The following is a 26,806-nucleotide window of genomic DNA, read 5'->3' on the forward strand; positions in this document are numbered from 1 at the left end:
CTGCATACATTTTTACAATTTCTACTAATGTCCGCATTGTTTGGTTTTGGAAATTAAGATCTTTTGAGTTTTGTTTTGATCTCTTATCGTCAACAATTTATAATCTTATTACTTCGGTTACTGAGTTACATCAATTGTTATTTGCTTGCAATTGATCTGTTATTCTAGTAATACCATAGATGTACAATATTCCTCCATGAATAAAACCTAAAGCATCGATCTCCATTTCTTACAATCGGTGTTTCGATATTTTATCTTATGTTAGAGATAGCTGTGATGTCTACGTTCTATGGCTGTGGCAGGGTCGCAACAGTTTACTTTTTTGCAAAACACGTCTTTTCAGTGAACTAATGTATTCAGCTAGCTGTATCTCCTTTAAGTTACGTATTTGTTAAGTTGAAACAACAGTTTTCTGATTTTCAAAATACAGCCAATGCACAGAAACATTATATTAAGATTTTTTTGTAACTGAACAATGCGTTTTGATCACTTTTTATTTCTTTCATATGTATTATAGCCATTTGACGACATAAAATTCATGTAATAAGGTTTCTTTCGGTAGTCATAAAGGGATTAGACCGGATTTCTATAGGAAAATGACAGTCACACTCTTGCAGCAATCGTACTGCCTTATGTAAAATCAAAAATCATGCTAACCTAGCACCTATTACGTTGGGCTGTTCTACATATAACAGGCGCGGAAAATACACCCACTTTATTAAAAAAAATGTTTACCTTTACCTAATCTCTTATGGAAGTCTGCCCTAAAAGCGTGTTGTCAATCACACTAAGGGTGTTCTCATTTAGGGGTTTCAGAATATGTTTTTAAGTACAGTATATCACATTTTGTTCTTATCTTTAACATTAACAGATCTCAATAAAGATTATGAGGAAAGGGATTTAACTTCATAGTACATCTTTTCTATAAAATTTAAGTAGTCACGGTTTTGGTTTTATTATCAGTCGAACTAATATGGTCTTTTTAAATACATTATCATAGATTTTTTTTCTTTTCTTTAACAGTACTAAGCCTCACTAAAGATGAAGGTGATGATGAGAGTTTGATTATCTTGAATAGATTTTGAAACAGAGCGCTGAATACTGGTGCAACCAATAATGTGTGCAATATTATAAATAATAAATGATATACAGTAGTATTTCTTGTTACTGAAAATCTGTGTTTGGTGAATAGATTATTAATGTACTTCTAATTTTTCATGAGAACACTGTAGACAATATATTGATGTACTTGTTACGAAGCCATCAGGTTTTGTCACGTACATGGTACACACTCTGTGTTTGTGAAAGTGGGATAAACTTCTATATGAAGCAGAACTCAGTGCCATCAACAGCTGTTAGTTTGGAAAATGAAGACTTTGTGGAAAACTTCCAAAAAACATCAGATGATTAAAGTTTGATTTTTATACCCATAGTTCCTTGAACATTATTTGCAATAACATGTGGACTCTCGCCACAATGCAGGCAACACTATCATCAAAATTCATCACGATTTATCTGGAATAGTGCAATACTGTAGTTTATACTAAGTACCAGTAAATGAACTGTTTCACATTTTGCTCACAGACACTTTCAAATATATCAAAACAAAAATATGCTATTGGATTAGCTGTGGAAGTGGTTATACCTTCAAATCTTTTTTCTTGCAAAATGCTTATGTTAAAACTTACTACATTGTTATGTTAGCACCTGTTTGCGACGTCTACACTCATATATTTAGAAACATACTGCTCTCTGAAATATCCGTATGAAGCTATCAACGCAAAAAAAGGATGTTGACGGCTACCAATGCTTATAGACAAAACTATCTCTCCTGCAGACCAGTCAATTCCAACGGAGGCTGCAAGTATGGCACTACTGTTAATCCTGAAATAGGTGTAGGATCATTACTGAGAGACGAAGAAATACATATTGGCATTGGAATGTACAGACATGGTGAGAACGAAGTTTAAATTGACGTTAAAGATTGGAAGAAACCTCCATCGAACCATCAGCACATATCGACTGTCGACACTGCAATAACCCAAATGAATTGGTAGAGTGATTACTTCTCTTGCTAGCATCTAAAAGAACATGATAATGATATAATATTTGATTTGATCCATTGTAAATGGTGCTCTGACGAGCAAAACAAACTCTCTCCCTCCGGGTTCGAGTCCCGGTCTGGCACAAATTTTCATATGTTACTAGTAAATCGTGTTACAGATGTACAATCGTATTCGCAATTTGCGAATGCATTTAATAATTTAATACGGCTGTCAGTGGTTAGCAGTGTCGGTTCTTTAGACATGCATGCATGTCCAAAGAAATATTTCATCGAACTATAGCCTACAGAAACTGTAAAATACAAACATTGCCTTCTTGAATTATGCAGTTGTCACCACTGGACGAGAAATTTGTCACGGCTCCCACCCTCAAAACGTAACACCCTGGTTGTAGATCTATTGTGAAAATTGTAAAGTGAAGGTGATGTGAGCTCTCTTTTTATTCTGTGTGACATACTTCATATCAGTACAATGAATATTTTTCAAACAGAAATTTTCGACAGTCGGTACGTCACGTCACAGAGGTTCTGTGTACAAGCAGTATGATCTTTGGTTGTCATTAGCACTGCTGTTGCATGTGTAGCATTCAGTGAAAAGTAATTGAAAGACCAGTCTGAAAATAACTACCAGAACACAGAAACGCAAAATCAGAGGATGTTGCATTTGGAGATGTGATTTTGTAATGACTAACTTGAAAAGTTTGAAGATATTCAGGTAATGTTGTCACTGGGTTGCTTGATCGCACGTAATTTATGATGAAATTGAGAAAGAATTTTCTTTAGCATGGTTTTTCATTGTTGATGTGGGTCAGTTAGTCCAGACGTGATTAGGCAAAGTTATCTGCTCATATAGCTTCCACTCAGAGTCATTCATTCTCCACTGCTTTACCGTGTCATCAACGTATTTATTTTCTTAGAATGAATTTTGTGGAGATAGTAGTAATTGTTAAAGAATGTGCATCGTAATTCACAGTTCAGTTTTTGAATGTTAGCTTTTTTCAGTTACTCATGAAGTTTAATTTCATTCACCGTCTCCTCACGTGTAGCCACACTGTACTTAGCGGGACACAATTTCTCAAAACCAAGATCATGATGTGCTTAGCATAGCTGCTTTTCCTTGTACTGCAATTGCCAAGGTTTAATTTTCTTTAGCTGATTTGCTGCTGTAGTGTATGTTAGCGTCCATGACATTCGAGTAGTACCGAGTTTCCATTGCCACAAGGTAAGTCAGGCAATTGGTTGGGGCCACTTTAAAATGACAATGAGGTGACAGAAGTCACAGGATACCTCATATCAAAGCGCCGGACCTCCTTTGTCTAGCATAGTGTAGCATTTCATCATAGCATGGACTCAACAAGTCGCTGGAAGTCCTCTGCAGACATATTGAGCCATATTAACTCTATTGACGTCCATAATTGTGGCAATAAAATACTGACGTGTTACTTGGAGACCTAAACATGTGACACAATTGGCTTACAAGCTCTCTGAGTGGCCTATTTCAAAGTAAGCGGTGTGCCTTAGGAAGGGTTGAAACATGAGAGTGCTATATCATTCTTTTGGCAGTAAAATACTGAAACGTTATTTGGAGGGATAAATATGCGTAACACAACCAGTTTAGAAGTTCTGTAATAGGATGTTTCCATGAAAGAGGTGAAGAGGTGTGTTTTAAGAAGGAGCTGTAAAATGCGACTTGGTAAAGTACTAAATTTTTATTGGGAGAGCTAAATACGTGCGTTGGCTTAGAATCTGTCTGACATGTTTCCACAAAAGTAGTGTGGCTTAAGAAGGGACTGAGAAAGGTGATTTGACAATACTGAGCTGCAATTGGGGGAGTTAAATATATGTTTCGAGTTAAGACGATCCCTCATTAGCCTATTTCCAAGAAAAGGATGTGGCTCAGGAGAGAGGAGGTGTGGGGAGAGGGGGGGAAGGCGAGTCGATTGGGAGGAATATGAGAGGGGAGGGGGATGGTGGAGTAGAGAATACGGTAAATGCCTTGACTTCATTTCTTTAAGTCATATTTTTCAAGCACCAGAAATGCACCTCTCACTAGCAATTTATCTAATAAGATCACTGTCTGTTTTCTCAGACATATATTGCATAGCTTATTGGAGAGACTAATCAAGTTACAGCAGTTCTGTTGATCTGAACATGATCCTATTCAACAGAGGTTGTTTTGCTAACTATTCCAAAAGAATGTGATGTGTGTACTCCCGCGACCAACTTTTCGTTTAGAAGAAACATACACTGATAAGAAGACAAGTTGTCATTGCAGTGATATCAGGTTATACAGACAGTGTTCAGGGTAAACAGGAATTCGCCGCTCTCCGTGTGAATCGGACAGTAGAGGTGAAATCAGGCATAGGTGTTATCTAGTTTTGTCACAGGTCAAGTTTTATCGTTTGGACGGGATACAAAACTAATGAACCGCTCAAATATTAGAAGATTTCTTATTGAAAGCCTTGCAAACTTGCCAGAGAAAAAAAGTCTCCATTATGATAGGGGCCCTATTTAAAAACCTTAGCACAGAAATTTCCATGTGTTATATGAGCTGAAAATCGGTATTTATGTTCGGTCTCAGATACAAAACACGATAAATTATCTACATTATAAGCTTGCTGAATGTTAATGTTACGTAATTTGCTAAATCAAAGCTCTCAGCAATCAACAGTTACCAATACAATCTACATAATTCATTGACATTATCTCGGTATTGCTCGTGTGAAACTCAGCTTGCCCTTTTTCATATGATATACTGCTCACTATGGGTGAGGGGAAACAGGCAGGTTCTTTATTTCTAAATTTCCGGAAACCGTTTGACACGACGCCCCGTTGCAGACTGTTATAGAACACACGAGCATATGGAATAGGTTCACAGATACGTGACTGACTCGAAGACTTCTTAAGTTATAAAAACCAGTACGTTGTCCTCGACGGCGAGTGTTCATCAGTGACAAGGGTATCGTTAGGCGTGCTCGAGAGAAGTGTGATAGGACAGCTGTTGTTCTCTGTATACATAAATGATTTAGCGGACAGGGTGGGCAGCTATCTGCGGGTGTTTGCTCATGATGCTGTGATGTACGAGGTGTCGAAGTTGAGTAGTAACAGGATACAAGATGACTTAGACAAAATTTCTAGTTTGTGTGATGAACGACAGTTAACTCCAAGTTAAGGCAGAAGAGTGAGAAAAACGAACCCGTAATGTTGAGATACAGCATTTGTAGGGTTCTGCTTGACACAGTCACATCGTTTAAATATCTGGGCGTAACGTTGCAAAGCGATATGAAATGGAAAGAGCATGTGAGGATTGTGGTAGGAAAGGCGAATGGTCGACTTCGGTTCATTGGGAGGTTTCTGGGGGAGTGTGGTTCATCTGCAAAGGAGACCGCATATAGGGCGCTAGTACAACTTATTCTTGAGTGTTGCTAGAGTTTTTCGCATCGGTACCAGATCGGGTTAAAGGGAGACACCGAAACAGTTCGGAGGCGGGCTGCTAGATTTGTTACTGGCAGTTTTAAACAACACACAAGTGTTACCTAAATGCTTCGGGAACTCAGATATGAATCCCTGGAGAGAAGGCGACATTCTATTCGAGGAACACTATTGAGGAAATTTAGGGAATCGGTATTTGAAACTGACTGCAGGACGATTCTGTTACCTCCAACTTACATTGAGCGTAAGGCTCACACAGATAAGATACGAGAAAATAGGGATCATACGGAGGCATATAGACTGTCGTTTTTCCTTCTTTCTGTTTGTGAGTGGAACTAGTAGCGGTACGGGGTCCCCTCCGCCATGCCCCCTAAGGTGGATTACGGAGTATCGATGTAAATGTAGATATTTGTTCTAGATTTAGTAAACCTCATAAGGCGTAAATGTTTATTTTATGTAAAAACCCCACGTGGTGTGTAAAATGAGGTGTCATTTGTTATAAATACATAAAAACGTTACACATATATTTTGGAGGACTAGTAGCGGTACGGGGTCCCCTCCGCCATGCCCCCTAAGGTGGATTACGGAGTATCGATGTAAATGTAGATATTTGTTCTAGATTTAGTAAACCTCATAAGGCGTAAATGTTTATTGTATGTAAAAACCCCACGTGGTGTGTAAAATGAGGTGTCATTTGTTATAAATACATAAAAACGTTTCACATATATTTTGGAGGACTCGTCAGAATAGTAAATGATTGCCCCAACATGATATTTTGTCTTGCATTCCTGTAGTGGCGGTGGACTAAGTTACAGTCTAGAAGAGCGAGTGAATTCCCGGAAGAGCATATAGTTTTGGCGCTTGTAAGAAGTTTTCTCAGAAAGAACTGTAAACTGAGTTGTTTCTGACACTTTCACTCGGTCGAATGTTAAGAAGATAATTATCGCTTTATCATTGGGATTACGATATTGCACAGCCTTTATTGTTCAGAAGTACGATGTTCCTTCACCGTTACTGGGGAAGCGACCTTAAAAAAAAAAATTCTCGCCTGTACGGGAATATACATAACGGACATACGAGTATGGTTTGCCGACACGTGGCTGGCGACATGTGCAAGTTTGGGTTAGGATCTCAGCCGTGCTTGGTTAGCCTAATGGTAAGGCGACCACTCGAATTAAGGGGCATATTCGAGTCCAGGTTCGGCACAAATTTCGTTGTCGTCGTTCCATTATACAGATAATGGTTGTACGTATTCGCAACTGCGAATATATTGCAATATTGGAAGTGTCACAAAAAATACATTAGTTGCAGTAATACATAGGTAATGATCATATAAAAAGTAGCTAAATCATTGCTTGGCTTCATCTATAAATGAGAAAAACTGCAGCTGTCAGCTCTACTTCGAATAGTGTGCATGACGGAAACTCTACTTTGTTTCACCCGTCGTAGTGGTGAATGGATGGATATGGAGTTATGGGCGCTCAACAGTGTAGTCTTTAGCGCCCGTCACCCGTCGTAGTGTCTTCGGAGTTGGTGTCTGAACTGAAAACGACAAAAATAAGGACCTGTGTGGTCTGTTTAATGGTGAAGAGACACATTGCATGAATGACGTATGAGAGCAAGTGACGGCAGAAGAAATTGCTGCTGGGATTGCCCGCCTTCACTTCCCCCACGCAGCCTTGGCCGTGACGAAGCGGTGCTCGTGTTTGCCACGTCACGCGAAACGTATTCCGCCCGTCACTCATTGAAACAGGATGCAGGTCTCGTAATTTACAACTTTTAGTTGACGTCTTCTTTTCGGGCATTAGTCTTTCGACTAGTTTTACGCAGTACCGCTCTCTCGTATACTATGCAAACTCTCCATCTTTGAAAACATATCTACCTAACATCCTAAATAGTCTGCAGGTTCTTATTCCTTTTGAGAAATACCGTTTGTTCTGTGCTACAGTTTTTCATATTTTCGCACGCACGCACGCACGCAATCAGTTAACTTAATTACTCAGTGTCACATGCAGCTCTCATTGTGAAGGAGAATCTCCACCGATATGGATCAATAGAAAGTATACACTAAAAAAGTGAAGGAAGTAACTGAATTACGAGAGAATCCAAATCGGAAATTTTACACCGTAACCGTACGTTAGTCTTGTTACCGTTAATACTATGAAAAACGTTATTTAAGGGTACAAAAGTGTAGAATACTGAAGGGTTTGTAACACCATACCTCCCATGACTAAGTCGGCAGATGATGGTTGAAGTGACGGCTATAGCAAGCAAAAATCTGCTAATACCAATATTGCTGGCTCCTGTTTTTTTTTTTTTTTTTTGCCAGAACCGCGGTGGAATCTTCCTAAACGTCGGTTAGGGGCCCGAAGATGGCGTAGTAAATCGCCGAAACTGGTAGCCAAATAAAATAAATTTGGAAACCAGACGGCTGAAAGGTGCTTGATTTGACATCCTGTATCGAACAGCCGAGTCCCGCAACCGTCTCGTAAAAGAATATGAAGAGTGAAGTTTCATTTCCTCCTACTTTTCTGGATATTTCACATTTTTGTTTTTTCGTTCATATCTTTTGCAAATAGATTAGGCACTCGCTTGACCAAAATACATTTCTGTCGATAAAGTTTCGTTTGTCAATAATGCAAGAACAAAAAAAACGAAAAATGTTGTGCTCTGTCTCTTGTCTATTTGCAGTCGTATCTAGTGGACACGAATTTAGAATAGCACTTGTATTTGTAAAAGTTTTTGATTCAATTTACTCCAAATTCTTGAACAAATGCATTGGCTACATTGATTTGAGATTATTCTTTAACGTTGTCTGTCTTCGAATAAATTTCGCTACGTCCAACTCAGCAGCTCAAAAGCACACACGACGAATTAGAACGGTAAGAAATTTTATGCACATTACACTGTAAATTGTGATATCAGTGGAAAAGTAACTAAATTGTGTATAAATTCTGTCGCATGATGGTTAATTAACTCTATTGGTGTTTATATTACGCTGATTCTACGGCGTAAACATTGTGGTGTGTAAAATGAAAAAGATTGTAAAATATATAACAACGAGATTATCAACAAGATACACTGGTTTTAAATTATGTGTGATATAAATGGCTCCAAAAATGACAGCTCTTTAACAACATAATGACATTGCGAAATTGATACTGACCGCCGCAGACGAATATACTTATCATTATGAAGTAATTTTGTGACTAAATGATGAACAGAGAGGGTGCACAAAGAAAATATGTAATGTAGTGTCGTATGCTTCAATTTAATTTGTTTTATTATTCTACATGATTTTCCAGAGTGGTGTGGACGTCTATCAATAGGTCAATAGCTTTCCAGCAGTGAGGCGTATAGACCAATTCGGGAGGACAACGGTTCAATCCCGCGTCCGGTCATCTTCATTTAGGTTTTTCGTGATTTCCGTAAATCACTCCAGGCAAATGCCGGGATGGTTCCTTTGAAAGGGCGCGGCCGACTTCCTTCCCCATCCTTCCCTAATCCGATGAGACCGATGACCTCGCAGTGTGGTCTCTTCCCCCGAAACAACCCAATCGAACCGTATGGACCAGGACATCACCCAACATACATCCCGACTTTATACATTCGAGAGCATCCACTAAGAAAAATAAACAAAGAAAATGTTATCACGAGGAAAGAACCAAAACTACTTCACAGATCTCTCTGGAACTACTCTAAATTACAACTTTTGTATTAATATGAATATGTATGATTGTAGTAACGGTGCATTATACCTGAAGACAAGTACGACAATTTTACCGAAGAAGTAATAAAGGTAATTCTAATTTCAGTAGCATGATACTGAGCAGTTTGCAGGGTAATGTACAGTATATCAGTAGTGTTGCAAGCTTGTCATATTCCTCTTACGTGAAGGCAATGGAGACTTGAGGAAGACACTATTCTGGAAACATTAACTGTGACACTCTGAGGGCGCTGCTATAGTAATAACAGAGGAGAAGAGCATCTATTCCGTTTTAAACAGCTCTTCGTCGTAAACAACTAAAGTGCTACAAAATATTTCTGTTTACAGAGGCAAAATTAAACACAGGAAATCTAACAGAAAATCCACTTCTTTCACAGTTATATTAAATATATTCCATCTAGGCGAGTACAATAACATTTAGAACGGGAGACTAGTTACGTGCACAGTGTAAGAAAACCAGGTTTATGAAGAGAACTGCCACTTGCGACGCATCCAACGGGAATAGTCTGTTGTTGATTGCAAATAACTTGATAGATTGAAGAAGAAGTGAATACTAAAGAACGTTTTACTTTCTTTTGAATTAACAGGTTTCTCTTAGTCCTTTGATTTGGGGCAGAGAGGAAGATGATGACCTTCACACCAGAGTATAGAACCTAGTTCCGAAAGTAGCCAAGGTTTCTTGTATTGCGGTTTTCTAAATCACAATTCAACTGAAACAGGGTTCTTTATAATTAGCAGCAGATTCAGTTAACTATTAAGTGGAATGTTTAATACGATTGAAAAAGCCTCTGGTGAGTGTGTGGATATTTACATTGCACTTTATTCTTATGTCTTGCTTTCACCGACGAAACAGTCCGCCCCGATAGCTGACTGGTCAGCGTGATGGATTGCCGTGCCGTCCTACGGGCCCGGGTTCGGGGATTTTCTCCGCTCAGGTACTGGGTGTTGTGCTGTCGTCATCATCATTTCATCCCCATCCGGCGCGCGGGTCGCCCAATGTGGCGTCGAATGTAATAAGACCTGCACCCAGGCGGCCGGACCTGCCCCGCAAGGGGCCTCCCGGTCAATGACGCAAACGCTCATTTCCATTACCGACGAAACAGTTGCTTTGCTTTAGCTCCACTAATCTACAAAAATATTCCAGAAGCTGATATGAAGTTGTACTGTTCGTCTACTTTGTTTCTTCGTTTGTTGTCTTCGGTGTCGACATACTGGCTGAAAAAATAGGGGGTGGACGTGCAGTACTGTCTACTGTAAACGATGTAGCCGACAGATGCTCAGTTGCGTTTCACAGTCTTTTACGTTCACTTTTCACAACCCCCAATAATGCACAGTTATATATGGCCAGTGCACTATTGTTCTAACTTCCCACAAGCCTCATTAATAGCTGTCAGGCGAAAATCCATATACTCCTACAATAGTTTACTGTTGAACATCTACGAGCAGTAAAAGCATAGCCACAAAGTTCACAGTTCTTGAAGAATAGAAAGGTACGTGTGGAGCAGACACTGTCACTGTTATAACACACGGCCTAATTGTGTGACACTTATTACATTATTAAGTTGATCCATTGTTGTCATTCTAACCCCAGATCACGTACGAAACAGATTGCCCAATCGCTTGGTCTAGCAGGCAACCCTTGTCAGGGAACGGCCACCAGGCGGCAACAACGTCACACCCTTACTTGTGGCACCAACCACTAGATGGCACTCCGTTCTGTGAAATATGTGGCAACATCGTCCGAACGCGTGGAGCTCTCCACCATTTGGCATCTGTAAAGTACAGCTGTTTCTGACATACTGGTGGTAGTGGATCGAGTCGTCATGCTGAGGGCCTGCGAGTATATCAACTGTGGAAGGAGTAGACGGACAAATCCTGAACTAAAAATGTAGTAGAACTGTCTCAAAACTGAAAATTTAAAAAAAAGTAGTTTCTTCTTATTGTATTTAAGTACCAAATAAAGATTCTCCGTTAGGCTGCACAAATAAATTTCCACGTTTAACTTGAAAGAAGTAATGTGTTAAATCTGAGCAAAACAGTACTGCTTGTGACAACAGTAGATGTGCTGACCGCAAAGTTAAGATGTTCACCATCACAGAATTTTTATTTTACTCACGATATTTAAAGTTTCACAGTATTTATTTTTTCGAAGATATCGTTTTTAAGTGTGAACATGAAATTATATTCGTTAACAACTAACAGTAATCATATGCAAAATGTGATTATACTTAAGAACGCTTACAGAAATACTTAGAAAGGATGCAAAATCTGTTTCTTAAACTTATTTACAGTCTCACTGTGAAAAATATATTGTCATTATAACTCACCTAATCCCTATAGATACTCTATGCAAAATAAATAATTATGTCGGTAATGTCAGGACGCGAAACCCACTGCTCGGTGCAATATTTGTCAGTAAATTAACTGATTATATTTCAAAGACGTTGAGAAGATTTTGAAAACTGTTTAGTGTTAACCTGCACGTGGAGATCTTTTTTACCACCATAATCCGTATCAGAAGAGCTGTATGACAAAGAGGAAATAGACGGCATGGAAGGCGAGTGTAAAACCTATGCGATTGCAATACAGTCTGCATTTAAACAGTAACTCGCGGGAAATGTTTGTGTGTTACTTTTCATTTATTTTATTTCGCATATGATTACGAGAAATATCCCTACAGTAGAAATAAACTTGGTTTGTAGAATTACAGGAGCTAATCTACATTCTTCGATTGAAAACTCGGGAAAAACCACAGCCGATCATGAGCTACAGTCAGCTGTGTCACGAATGCATTTCGCGCGCAGCGCTCTAGCCGAACACAAATCAGCGTCATTCACGTCACAGAAGATACAGCGTTGCCAATTCCGCGACATGGACAGGTCAGTTAGCATTGTAGCGTCGCCTGCGACATCTGTTGATCGACGGGAAAACTATTTTTACGGTTCCCTGTTCCGCCGTAAGGACGGTCAATCTGTTTCTTACGTGATCTGGGATTCTAACCAACACAGGTTCCTCATCTGAAACTCAGCCATTGACTGAGTACCTCATGACCAAAAACTGGACCCTTATATATCCTCACATTAATAGGTACTAAACTTGCACAAAGTTCGAAGATAAATTTGCAGAAATTACAATTAAAACTTAACTCATTAAATTAACTGAATAAATCGAAAAATTCCGTATTTTTAGTAGTTTCTTCTACTACAAGAGTTAGGCCGAATAATTTTTTAAATCTCGAAATTAACATATGTAGTTACACAAACAATACTTCTGAAAAAACTGTTAATTACTTTGGAATTAATTAAGGGCTGGATTTGCTAACATATCTTCGAATAGAGCAAAATACATACTTCAAAATTACTAGTAATTTGTCTTCCAAATGTTTATAATTAATATAGAATTTATATTTGTTTACATGTCAGCAATAGAATTTAAGTTACGAAACAATTACTGATTTCGCCCTACAACAAAAGATACCGACTAGGCATAGTCAAAATAAATTAGAAAATCAATTACATACATACAACTAAGTACAAAATTAGGTCTGGTGTTATATTATTTAAAACTGAGGGCCAACCTTTCTTTCTCTTTTTTGAACATGCAGATTATATTCACGTATGTTAATTGTAATTAGTTAAAAGTAAAAAAAAATTAATTCTAAGAAGGCAGATGGCAAAACAAGAGAGGAAGTAAAATTATCCCATCTTGCTTCGCCATAAAGTGACAGTGTGTTATATAACTCAGCTGTCTGATCTTTAAGCAACACCATGATAGATTATTTTAACTGTATGACATTTATCTTCATTGATTTCTTTTAACTAGTTAATCTAGGTAGTTTTCACAGAGTTTCATTTAGTATGGTATCATTAACATCCATTTCCAGTACCAGAAGGTTCATATTATGTGTTATAAATTGAATAATTTGAGCCTTTGAGAGATTAATACCTAATTCGTTTGTTCCAATCTACCTGCAGTTCTGATCACTAGTCATCAAGACTGAACCTGATATGAACTGAGTTTGTGCTCTTGATTATTATTCTTCTGCCATCAGCAAAGGCAGATTTTGAACATTCTATTAAAGAATTATTCTATTAAAGTCATTGAAAAGCCATTGTTGTGTGCTAAAAACAGGAAAGGGCCCAGTGCGGACCCTGTACGGTTCAACATTTTATGTTTCCCTCTGTGAACTTAGCTTTATTTTTGTGGTTCGGCTTGTAATCATCATGATCTGTTTTCAGTTATAAAGGTAGGACCCCATTGTTACAACAGGCATTTCATAAATGCCATAACATCTTAGCTGAGCAAATACGTGTTATTGATCCACAGAATAGTTTTTATTGTAAAGGTCGAATGTAATAGGCTTAAAAGGAAATGTCCTCTTGCGGATGGGTGTTGGACCTCTTTTTCCTCTTCTATTTACCAATCACAGAACACGTGTATCTTGATATATCAGAACATTGACGAGTGTCACAACTCAGGATGAAGTAATTAAAACAGGAGTTTATTTGTCAAGATGGATTCCTAACCATACTTTCTGCAATACCTAATTCGCTGGCTGTAACATCAACGACTTGGTCGCCCGTTGCTCGTGGGCAATACTTCCAGTATTGCAACCGTTCTCTCGATAGCACTCCGAGGACGATTTATTTGAGTTCTGTCAACATTTACATTACTCCAATGGCACCGAGGTAAATAAATTATGACAGTCACCGAGAACTTCACATTAAACGTAAAGGAGAGAATTTGTCGAGAATGGAAGTATGCCCTGGATGTACAATGTATTATAAGTGGGACTCACGTCAAGTAGTCTGAGATTCGTGTGACAACTTTAGATTTTTCTATTTTATATATACTGTGTGTTTATGTCCGGTGTTGATGAAAATATAGCCTTTTGAAAGAGTCGAATAATTTAAAATAATCCTTTACTTCAGCCGAAAGAGATTCAGATGTCTGTGGCAGTGCTATTTCACAGAGAATTATTATACAAAAGTTCTGAGAATTGTTTTTAAAATAATCCCGTGATATCAAATTTCGTAAATAAAATAAATTCAAGTAAGGGTAATGAAGAATTACTATCTTTTACTATACGTCTGTCGTTTGCATACGATGCCTATAATACTTGTTGCATATCACCAGAACATAAATCACATTTATACTCTTTTAATAAACAGGTTTCTGGGCTTTTTTACCTATGAACGTATGGGAAATGAATAATATATGCATCTCCATACATTTCAACTCACTGATATTTCACGAGAGTATCATTTTATCGTGCCGAATTTGGTACTTACGAGATATAACTACTAACATTGGCTTCACGGTACGTGAAGATAGATGGGCGAAAGGGGTTCGGGCTGTTTATGGGTGAATCATCTAGTAACTGGCAACTAATCTCTCTGATCAGAGAGGTGATCTCATCCTTTTCTTGGAAATCCAGGCGCACGTGAACTCTTCTACCTGTTGGTAGGAATTAAATTATATTTTCGGATGACGTTATATGCAGATAAAAGCGGATAGTAAACGAATACCCGTGTAACGGCAATGAAATAGCCAATATTACGGTGATCGTATTACATATTGCTTGTTTAAGTTATTGAAAATTTGATTATGAAACCTTCAACTGTCATTATATCGTATCAAGTAGCAAGTCAATGCCGTCAGTATCTTCCTTGGAAAATTAGATACCAAAATGCATCCCATAAATGATAAACTTGTTTGTCATACTGACTTACAATTTAAATAACTTTCTTTGCAATACGACATGTTTGTTAACGGGGATCATATTCTCCCTACACATTGAAACATTGAATGCTAAGCCTCTATTTTCGTATCTTGGTTTAACAAATAAATTGTTGCTCTGCTCGTTTTATAAGTTCAGTTTAAATAAGCACCAGTGTCTCAGGTGAGTTGATAGAACGATAATGAAAGTATTCCGAAAAAGGTCGATTCTCATATTGCAGAGGATAGCCAATAGTTGGAAGACCCGAAGTTTCCAAGGACATCTAAGTTCACAGTTCTCGAAGGAGTCAGAAGATAGCGCCTTGACACGTCATATTTGCAGTCTTATTACGAAACCAACGCATCGTTTTTACGAGATTTCGGGTACTGTATTAGTTTCTTGCGTTGAGTATTAACGACTGGATACAACTCGCGTAAGATGTCCAATGATATGCGAGGTTCTGAAGATGTTTTCATATGTGGCCATAGTGATTTCAGTTTTATTGCTGCCTTCACGTGACACCGTATGTGGCAAGAGTAGCCACTGAAAGCATCTCAGGAAAAATACAATGAACACAGCTAAGTGATCTTGGTATTGTATTTATGAACTGTTGAGGCAATATGATAATAACCGTCCAATGTCTATTTACTCCCTGTACTTATTTAGTACTACGCCCAACGTTAATGGCCTCAGATGTGTAACGTTTTTCGCTACGTGCATCAGTTGATGGATTTATACAACGCAAATTTGATTAAAACGATTTTGTGCTTTCATGTGGGGCACCGTTAGAAGTTATAGGTTGCCTGATGCGTACGGATTGTGAACAGCTGTTGAGTGTATCTTACGTTGCTTTACTTTCTACGTGGAAAGTTATTTGAAGTACGAAGAATAGATAATTGCAGTACGTTAACTGGGATCTGTAGCACATCGAAGATAATCTAAGAGGTATAGCTATTAGTCAGATATGTCACTTTTTTCCATCTGACCAAATACTGAACTGTGAAATACTGTGTTGCTGCTATCTGTATTCATTAATTGTGAAGAACTGTCGCCTTCTGTGAAGCATAGTAGCGTCTAATTTTATGCATATGAGCTATACGTAGTACACACTATTGTTATGCGCATCTGTTTGCTAGATAAGTCACTTAAGCAGCTTATATAGCTACATGAATTGAAATCTTTTGGGCATTAGAGGACTTTACTCTGTAAAGCGTAAAACAGGAAACGACCTTTCGATCAATTTGGCCGGCCTAGGTGGCCGAGCGGTTCTAGGCGCTACAGTCTGGAACCGCGCGACCGCTACGGTCGCAGGTTCTGATCCTGCCTCGGGCATGGATGTGTGTGATGTCCTTAGGTTAGTTAAGTTTAAGTAGTTCTAAGTTCTAGGGGACTGATGACCTAAGAAGTTAAGTCCCATAGTGCTCAGAGCCATTTGAACCATTTTTTGATAAATTTGCTGCAGTCCTCTCCCGGACGAAGAAACTACCGCTAAAAGTCAAATATGATTCTTTTGTTTTCTTTTATGATTAATATTGAGCTTTGCAGAATGATGTACCCTAATGCCAAAGAAATTTCCTTCAAACTCACATTGGCTGAAGAAGCCTAAGCACTTATACATTATTTATATATTTTGTACTACCTGAACACATACAGAATCCGAAATGCATTACGTGAACTAAAAAAAAAATTACTTTTAAAAACGAAGAGTGTTATCGTTTGCTCTTTTTGTGTAAATGACAATCACTTGAAGAACTGAGCTATGCACGGTGTTTCAAAAATACATATGCAAAATTTGGAGACACAAATCATCCGCCAAACCAAGAAAAAAAAATATATTGAACATGGAAGGCCTAAGAGCTATGAGCACTTAATCTCTTCGACACTGTGAAACACATCTCTTCTGCTGCAAGCTCTTTCCTTTCCATATTTTGGGAGGAGGCAGCTAGTATGCATCAAAACAAGAAAAAAAAATCCCATGAAATTTGGACTATAAAGGGCTGAGAGCTATGAGCATTTTCTCAATGGAAGAGATGTGTTTCACTTTAGCGAAGAAGAAAAAGTGATCATAACTCTTAAGATATGCATTATAGAGCCAATGTTTACTGGGATTTTTTTTCTTGTTTTGGTCCATACCGGCTAAGTACACACTCAATATCAACAGGCTGAGCCAATAGTTAACTGGCAACGGATGTAGACCTCTGGTTCTGTCTCCACTCGACTACACAATTTTAACTTCGGCTCCAGAGATCTTACTGACTGACAAGACGTATCGTAACTAGCTCGCACTTATTAACATTTTTTTTTCCTTTCTAGACCAGCAGCAAACCAATATTAGTTTAGGAAAGTTCAATAAGTCGTAGACTACTACCATTGACAGGATTATTTATGAATATGTACCTCAAGAATCATATACGCCATTTTTCCAGTTACTAAGGTGAGGAAACAATCCATAATAGATGCGATCACATGCTCTTAGCAAAGTTTGAGAAATTGTCAGGAGAAACGCTGCATATGTGTAGAACTGTGCATCTAATCACAATGTATAGGCCCCTTAAACCTGGACTTGACGAGTGACAGTATATATTTGTGAACTGACCTGCGAGAAGGCCGGCGGCTGCCGCCTGTTGCATCGCGATGTCCTGGAGACGTGTGGCGCGGCTGCATCAGCGGCTCTTATAGGCAACACTACCGCCAAGGTCGCCGCCACCATTCGCTGCCAGGTGACCCGTCCAGAGACGCTCCCGCGTGTAGGCGACACCGCAGATTTCCTGCGCTTTTTGCTGTCGGTGAGCGCAGAATGACTCTGCTACCATTACTGTTAATCCTTTACAAGTGCAAATGGCAGTGGGAAAGTTCTGCGGTACAGTTCCATTTATTTTAGTGTCAGGAAATGACTCTCACTACTTTACTCAGCGTGTCTCTTCACCCTTACGAACTACTCACGTCTACATCTGTAAACCTTGACAACCCTCAGCTGTTGCCACATTTCTGTCAACACATCCCATCATCTCTGCATCTCCAAACACACCATGTCATTTCCCCTCACTGACCGTGATTCCATCCCTGAAATCTATATTGTCTTCAAAGCCAAATTATACCATTTTCAGAGTATCCCAAATGATAGCTCCGAGCCGCTCTTACCTTACTTGGTACCGACTCATATCCTAACAAACACGCATCCAACCTGTCACAAACACTACCTGACCAGAAGTATTTGAACATCTACTAGTGGACAGTAGTATCGGGCGTGTCGAGTTTTCATCTTTGTACTATGGTGATAAAAGTCTTGGTATACCTCCTAATATTGTGTCGGACTTCCTTTTGACCGGCGTAGTGCAGCATCTCGATGTGGTATGGACTCAGTGAGCCCTTGGCAGAAATATTGAGCCATGCTGCCTGTACAGCTGTCCATAATGGCGAAAATGTAGCGGTGTAGGATTTTGTGCAGGAACTGACCTCTCGATTATGTCCCATAAATGTTCGGTGGGATTCTAGTCGGATGATCTGGGTGCCCAGATCATTCGCTGGAATTGTCCAGAATGTTCTTCAAACCAATCGCGAACAATTGTGGCCCGATGACATGGCGCATTGTCATCCATAAAAATTCCATCGTTGTTTGGGAACGTGAAGTCCATGAATTGTTGAAAATTGTCTCCAAGTAGACGAAAACAACCAGTTCAACTCGATGATGGTTTCAGTTGGATCAGAAGACTCATTCCAGTCCATGTAAACACAGCGCACACTATTATAGAGCCACCACCAGCTTGCATAACGCCTTGTTGACAGTTTGTATCAATGGTTCATAGTGTCTGCGCCACACTCGAACCCTACCACCAGCTCGTACCAACTGAAATCTGGACTCATCTGACCAGGCAACGGATTTACAGTTGTCTAGGGTCCAACCGATATGGTCACTAGCCCAGAAGAGGCTCTGCTGGCGATGTTGTGCTGTTAGCAAAGGCATTCGCGTCGGCCGTCTGCTGCCATAGCCCATTAACGCCAAATCTAACTTCACTGTCCTAACGAATACGTTCGTTGTACGTCCCAGATTTTTTTCTGGCCATGTATCATCACCTGTTTTACCTTATAAATAATCGCAATTGTATAACACGCAATGGCTGAAGACTGTCGACAATATGTAGAGCATGTTGGAATAGAACAGCGCTATGCGAGCGAGCGTTATCCTGTTGAAAAACACCCCCTGCAATGCTGTTCATGAATGGCAGTATAACAGGTCGAATCAGCAGACTGATGCACAAATTTGCAATCATGGTGAATGGCAGTCATATGAGCTCGCACTCAAACCATAACTCCACTTCTAGGTCCAGTGTGTATAGCACGCAGGTAGGTTGGTCGCGCCGCGCCGAGTGACCGCGCCGTTTGAGGCGTCATGTCACGGGCTGCGCGACCCCTCCCGCCAGAGGTTCGTGTCCTCCCTCGGGCATGGGTGTGTGTGTTAGTTTAAATAGTGTGTAAGACTAGGAAACGATGACCTAAGCAGTTTGGTCCCTTAGGAATTGACACACATTTGAACATTTGAACAGGTTGGTCGCAGGCCCTCCTCTGGTCTCCTAACCGACACACGGCTATCACTAGCACCGAGGAGGCAGAACCAGCTTTTATCAAAAAACACATAAGACATCGATCCTGCACTCCAATGAGCTGTCGCTTGACACCACTGAAGTTGCAGATGGCATTGGTTTGGGGTCAGTGGAATGCATGCTACAGGGTGTCTGGCTCGGAGCTGTCCTTGAAGTAACCGATTTGTAACAGTTATTTGTGTCACTGCGGTGCCAACTGCTGTTCATGTAACTGCTGCAGATGCAGTGTGATACGCCAGAGCGACATGTCGAACACGATGCTCGTCCCCCTCGGAAGTGCCACATGGACTTCTGGAGTCCGGCCTTTTTGCGACCGTACATTGTCGTGACCAGCACTTACAGGTGTCATGCACAGTGGCTACATTCCATCATTCCTTCTACAGTATCGCAAAAAAAAGTCCAGCTTCTCGTCGCCCTTTTACACGACCTCGTTCAAGCAAAGTGAGGTGCTGGCAATTGCAGGCTTCTTTGCCACTTTAAAGGCGTTCTTGACTAACAGCAACTGACAACGTCTGATGCCAAAGATAACTAACGCTTACGACCATTACAGCGCCTTTTTAAAGCAAACCTGTTTTGTATCTTCATAGTGGCGCTACTAGCGCCACTCTTATGCGACTGGCTCGAAATCTTAATAGACTTCGTCAATCACATACAGAAATACTTGTACCATCTTTCGTTTATGTCGCACAATTCCTCGATGTGATTTTTTTTCTATGAGTGTATACTGCTTATTCCTAAGTATATATTGGTAAAATGCCATGAATATAAAATTAGAGAGATTCCCGGCCACACGGAGACTTAGCCACAATCGTTCTTCTCGTGAACTACTTGCGACTGGATCAGGAAAGGGAGAAGTCACAGTGGCACACGAAGTACCCTCCGCTGCACACCACAAGGTGGCTGACAGACTATAGATATAGATGTAGATCTCTAAGTCGTAAACCGCCTTCTGGTGTGTGGTCGACGATTCATAGTGAAATAGTACTATTTTTGCATTTGCTGTCCCAGTCGTGGATAGTACGTTGGATAAAGGATTGTAGGTACATTGTTGCATGAGCAACATTTCCTTAATTTTAGTTTCGTGTTAGTCACATCAGCCTGCCCATGAATAACATTGTGCGGTACATTTTGCCAAATCCTCGGATACTGGAAAGATGCAATGGTTCCGTAAAATAATGAAGAAATAATTTCTTAGCGACCTTTAGTTACTGGATCGATAGAGATGGTACAGCTTGAACTCCATCTCTAATGATGTCGTCCTCGACTTCCTTAATTTTTCCATAGTTCGATATACTCTAGGTACATACGTCAGAAATCAGTAGTGAGTTCTAAGGATATTTTCTGCCTAGAGTTTTGTTTCTTATGGTGGAATATCGTTTCACAGCCTTATACATACAGCATTACTCCATGTCACTGGTTTTCCTCACAGAACACTGTAGTGACCTTTGCCAGTAGGTTCTTCATTAAACCATAGTGAAACAATTATAACATGTTATTTACCATATTCATCTTGACTTCCAAGTTTGTCTTTAGATCCAACTTCACAACGTTTATTACGATTACAAACTCGACCCTGGAAACAGCTGTGTGAGCTAGCTTGTTCATTTCAATGCAAACATAATTTCGCATAATTTTATGTGCCTTTACTCAATGCCGAATAACTGTCCATCTTCACCGCTATTTCTGCTTTTAGTTTTTGAAATTATACACCTTAACGCGTTTCAGTCAGCGTCACCATGGAATCTGTCAGGTAAACAGAACAAATGAGATATAATATTTCTACAAGCATTACTGTAATACGTCTATAGAATAAAACGAAAGCGTACCACATTTAAAATCTCGTGACTCTGTATGCCGACACTTCACATCATACACACGTGTGCCATAGACTAGTGCTGTTTAATGTAGCAGCCTACCCTAGTCAACAATACTTGGTCATTAGGTGGCGTTAAATGCAATTGCATTTACCGTGTTAAAATTCAAATTAACCCCTACAAATTAAGCATACAGTCATTCCATAAAAAATAGTCTATAAAAGTAGTAAAGTGGCCAATGGAATTAGAAGAAATACAGATTGAAGAAATCTTACTCAACAGAGACAACTTCAGAATAGGAGTCAAGAAATTCAAAGGTTTTCAGAAAGCTAAAACTAACAGGAAAACAGCTGCTGTGAAATGGTCAGATGGGAGGAAAAGTGCTCATTCTGAGAAAATTGAAGGGTATGGTCACTGTGAAGTATATACAGTTCTATTGCAACCTCTTTTTTCTTTTTGTAAAATGAGAATATGAAACAATGTTATTTGGTTATTAAAATACTTATCAATCGCATGAAATTCTTGACATTAAAACACACGCTGCAGACTTTGGTATGGTCCCCATCTAGCGGGTGTTGTGTTTACTTTTAATTTCAAGCAGCAGGCGTGGCCACATCTGCCGCTGCGCATGAGCCGAGAGGTGGGATCACGTAATGCACCCAGGAACTTTGCCAACATGGTCGTTTTGATTCTGCGCTGTGGGGAGTAAATTCGCTCATTCCATTTAGTAAATTAACAGTATTGCTTGTAACGAATACAGAAGTCAGAAGAGAGTAAGGGCGAGCATAACGATGGGATGAATGACGAAAATCGGGAAGCTTGTGTTGTAGACCTATATTTAATACGATGACGCGTGACCGTGGAAAGACGATTAAAGAGTTTTGTGCGTCAGAATTAACTTCCAAATAAAATGAATCTTAAAAATCGGATCGGTCTTCGTTATCATGTAATTAAGTGAGATTTTCTGAAAAGTATTAAAAAATATGTTATGTGGAGAAGGAGTAAATTAAATAATACAAATTTATAAAGAAAATCTTCATGTTATTGTAATTCGGCCAGTCGAAATTAACATAGTAAGACACAACTTTTTATTACATTCGTTCACTAAGACGCCTGCGTCAGAACAGAGCGAGTTTAAGACAGTCTTGAGGCACTAGCACTTTTCATGAAAACAAAAATCATATTGTAAACAAGTCGTAAGACATATCTTTGAGATGGGGAACCTGTGGTAATACTAATTTTGGGATTATAGGAGGCATAATGCTCATGGGCGAACTGATTTCCAAATCTTTGAACACGATGCACTTGCCGGTTAACCTTAGTGTAACACTGTACTCCTTGCCCATGTGCGTCTTTTCTGGGGTGCATTACGCCCCGATTACATTTTTATGGCTGACAGTGCACGACCACATCGAAAAACGTAGGTGGAATAGCTCTTGAAATGAGAGGATATTCGGCAAACGGAGTGGCCGCCTGCTCCCCCAAATGGACTGCTATCGAGCGCGTGTGGTGCACATTGTGGCATATTGCAGTACTTTCTCATGCGCCAACAACCCTCCAGCAGCTATTAATCAAGCTGGTGGAGGAATAGATCATCCTACCATAAGAACTTAGCAACCGTGTGGCCAGCGTCGGAGCAAGTTGCAGAACATAGATTACCATTCATGGTGATCACACACGCTATTAAGCACTACGTCCCGCCGTTTGTAATATCCAGGGGACCATCATGAGCCGCGGTGACGTCAGTGTATTTATTGATTTTGAATAAAACTGTCATTTTTTGTTCGTCGATTTCTTTCTCGCAGTACTGTAGCAGTCACATCGATGTATGGTCTAAGTTTCATCGAACTACATTACTTGCCAGTGACCCATTCTCCAAAAATATCTTGCACTAATGCTCGACCGGCAATTAACACGGAAACATCACCTATTACACATCTGACAGTAATCTCTACAATAGATTGAAACTACTAGCTGACAGGACAGTGGATGGCAGCACTCCACTGTACAACACACCTGTTGTTTGTTGTTGTGGTCTTCAGTCCAGAGACTGGTTTGATGCAGCTCTCCATGCTAATCTATCCTGCGCAAGCTTCTTCACCTCCCAGTACCTACTGCAACCGACATCCTTCTGAATCTGCTTAGTGTATTCATCTCTTGGTCTCCCTCTACAATTTTTACCCTCCACACTGCCCTCCAATACTAAATGTGTGATCCCTTGATACCTCAGAACATGTCCTACCAACCGTTCCCTTCTTCTACTCAAGGTGTGCCACAAATTTCTCTTCCCCTAATTCTATTCAATACCTCCTTATTAGTTACGTGATGTACCCATCTAATCTTCAGCATTCTTCTGTAGCACCACATTTCGAAAGCTTCTATTCCCTTCTTGTCCAAACTATTTATCGTCCACGTTACACTTCCATACATGGCCACACTCCATACAAATACTTTCAGAAATGACTTCCTGATACTTAAGTCTATACTCGATGTTAACAAATTTCTCTTATTCAGAAACGCTTTCCTTGCCATTGCCAGACTACATTTTATATCCTCTCTACTTCGACCATCATCATTTATTTTGCTCTCCAAATAGCAAAACTCATTTACCACTTTAAGTGTCTCATTTTCTAATCTAATGCCCTGAGCATCACCTGATTTAATTCGACTACATTCCATTATCCTCGTTTTGCTTTTGTTGATGTTCATCTTATATCCTCCTACAAAACGTTAATCTGCCCCAACATCTCCAATGCCAGTGTTGATCGGATATCCATTCCAAGTTGTTTTGGTCTCTGCAAGTACACTGAGGTGACAAAAGTCAAGGGACACCTCCTAACGTCGTGTCGGACCTCATTTAGCCAGTCGTATTGCAGCAAGTCGACGTGACAAGGACTCAACAAGACGTTGGAAGTCCCCTGCGGAAACTCTGAACCATACTGTCTCTACAGCCGTCCATAATCACGAAAGTGTTTCCGGTATGATATTTTGTGCACGAACTGACCGTTTGATGATATCCCGTAAGTGTTTGATTGGATTCCTTTCGGGTGATCTGGGTGGCCAAGTCATTTACTAGAACTGTCCAGAATGATTTTCAAACCAATCGCGAACGACTGTGGCCCGACGATATGGAGCAATGTCATCCCGCAAGGTATGAAGTCGGTGAATGGCTGCAGATAGTCTCCAAATAGCCGAACATGAAAAGGATCTAGTCCATTCGATGTAAACACAACCCACGCCATTACGGAGCCACCACCAGCTTGCATGCACAGTGCCTTGTTGACAACTTGGGTCCATGGCTTCGTGGGGTCTGCGCCACACTCGAACCCTACCATCAGCTCTTACCAACTGAAACCGGAACTTCGTCGATGTGCTGATAGCAAAGGCACTCGCGTCTGTCGTTTGCTTCCATAGCCCATTAACACCAAATTTTCCTGCCCTGTGCTAATGGATGCTTTCGCCATGCGTCCCACACTGATTTCTGCGGTTATTTCACGCAGTGTTGCCTATCGGTTAGCGCTGACAACTCCATGCAAAAACCGCTGTTCTCGGTCGTTAAGTGAAGGCCATCGGACACTGCCTTGTCCATGGTGAGAAGTAATATCTGAAATTTCGTATTCCCGGCACACTCTTGACACTTTGGATCTCGGAATATTAAATTCCCTAATGATTTCCGAAATGGAATGTCCCATCATCTAGCCTACCATTCCGCGCCCAAAGTCTGTTAGTTTCCATCGTGCGGCCACAATCACGTCGCAAACATTTTCACATGACTCACCGGAGTACAAATGAAACCTCCACCAACGCACTGCCTTTTGTAAATTGTATACGCGGTTCTACTGCCACCTGTGTATGTGCGTATCGCTATCCCATGACTTTTACCACTACAGTGTAAATCTGTAGTTTAATCATGTAGTTTGTGAGTATTCATATGACTAGATTAATGTAACTGCAGACACATTCTTTGTGATGAGCTTAATAATCGGTTTACGTCTGTTAATACAGATTTAGTAGATGTAGATTTGATTATATCCAACTTTGAGTTGCCCGCATCTCGTGGTCGTGCGGTAGCGTTCTCGCTTCCCACGCCCGGGTTCCTGGGTTCGATTCCCGGCGGGGTCAGGGATTTTCTCTGCCTCGTGATGGCTGGGTGTTGTGTGATGTCCTTAGGTTAGTTAGGTTTAAGTAGTTCTAAGTTCTAGGGGACTGATGACCATAGATGTTAAGTCCCATAGTGCTCAGAGCCATTTGAACCATTTTGAGCCAACTTTGAGTTACTTCACAAATTTAAGTTCCACTTTAAGAATTGGATTCACAGTCTAACATCGATAGACAATTTCTTCTTAAGCACGACCACCTACTGTCAGTAAGATGTGAATGGAATAGTAAATGGTTTATCGGACCACGAAAAGCTAATACTGACGTAAAAGAATGCCAAGCGGTTAGGTTACTACATTAACATGAACTCGAGTGAACTTCGAGCTCCATACACCCTGCCTTGCTTTCTGCCTTTGTTTACCATCCCTTACATAGATGTCCTATCTTCTTATCACGTTCCTAGCCTGCCCTCCCACTTTGATCACCACCGTATACCCTACCCATTCCGCTAACTGGATTCCAAAAGTCCCCTTGTTTCGCCACTGATTATCAATCCGGGTTCCCTTCCGCGCCATTATCAACACATCCCGTTGCCCCTACAACCACACACACTCCATACACTATGCCAACCGAACTTCAGCCGACTCCCTCTTAGAGGCAGTGATATCTCCACCCTGTTGACTACTGTTACGACCACAGCACGACATGGGATCCCTCTTTTTTTGGTTAAGAAGAGGAAGAAGGCACCCTGTAACCATAATGAACTGACATCGGGGACAGGCAGAGCACATGTGGACATGTCTCCAGCACAGGTCTCTGGTCGCGAACCGAGGACGTAGCAGGGAGTCATAAGGGGGAAGAAGTGATTACCACGCACCCCACTTGAGGCGGTCAATTCATCAGAGCTCCCGAGAATGGCATAGTGGTCGTTTGTGAGCTAGTGAGCTGGTTGAGAATCGAGATCAGGTTTTACACCTGTGATTTTTTCTTATTTTGTCATTCATGAATGTTATTGAATACTCTTTAAATCTGAAGGATTCATAAATTTTCCGAATCTTTTAAAATTAATATTGTAAAGTTGTCTCCTTTTAATTACCATTGCTTCTTTAGAGTCTGATAACTATATAAGAAATGTAAGATGTGTCGCACTGGTGACCTAGTCCAATTAGGGTTGCGCTCTACCAAAATTACGGTTCGGTAGTTTTGAGGAGGGAGGAGGAGATTAGTGTTCAACGTTCCGTCGACAACGAGGTTATTAGGGACAGAGCAGAAGCTCGGATTAGGGAAAGGCGGGGAAGGGAATCGGCTGTGCCCTGTCAAAGGACCCATCCCGGCATTTCCCTGAACCGATTT

At 40.2% G+C, this 26,806-nt stretch overlaps 1 protein-coding gene across 1 annotated transcript in view; it reads right to left on the reverse strand.

Moving 5' to 3' along the window:
* Nucleotides 1-17,618, reverse strand: part of LOC126235391 (uncharacterized) — a 41,410-nt gene extending 23,792 nt beyond the window's left edge. Inside the window, exon 1 of the mRNA XM_049944116.1 lies at nucleotides 17,537-17,618. Within this exon, the coding sequence (XP_049800073.1) occupies nucleotides 17,537-17,570 (34 nt within the window). The 5' untranslated portion in view covers nucleotides 17,571-17,618. The remainder of the gene's footprint in view (nucleotides 1-17,536) is intronic.
* Between the last annotated feature and the right edge of the window lie 9,188 nt (nucleotides 17,619-26,806).

The sequence above is a fragment of the Schistocerca nitens genome, chromosome 1 (genome assembly GCF_023898315.1).
Source record: "Schistocerca nitens isolate TAMUIC-IGC-003100 chromosome 1, iqSchNite1.1, whole genome shotgun sequence".
NCBI classification, from domain to species: Eukaryota; Metazoa; Arthropoda; class Insecta; order Orthoptera; family Acrididae; genus Schistocerca; species Schistocerca nitens.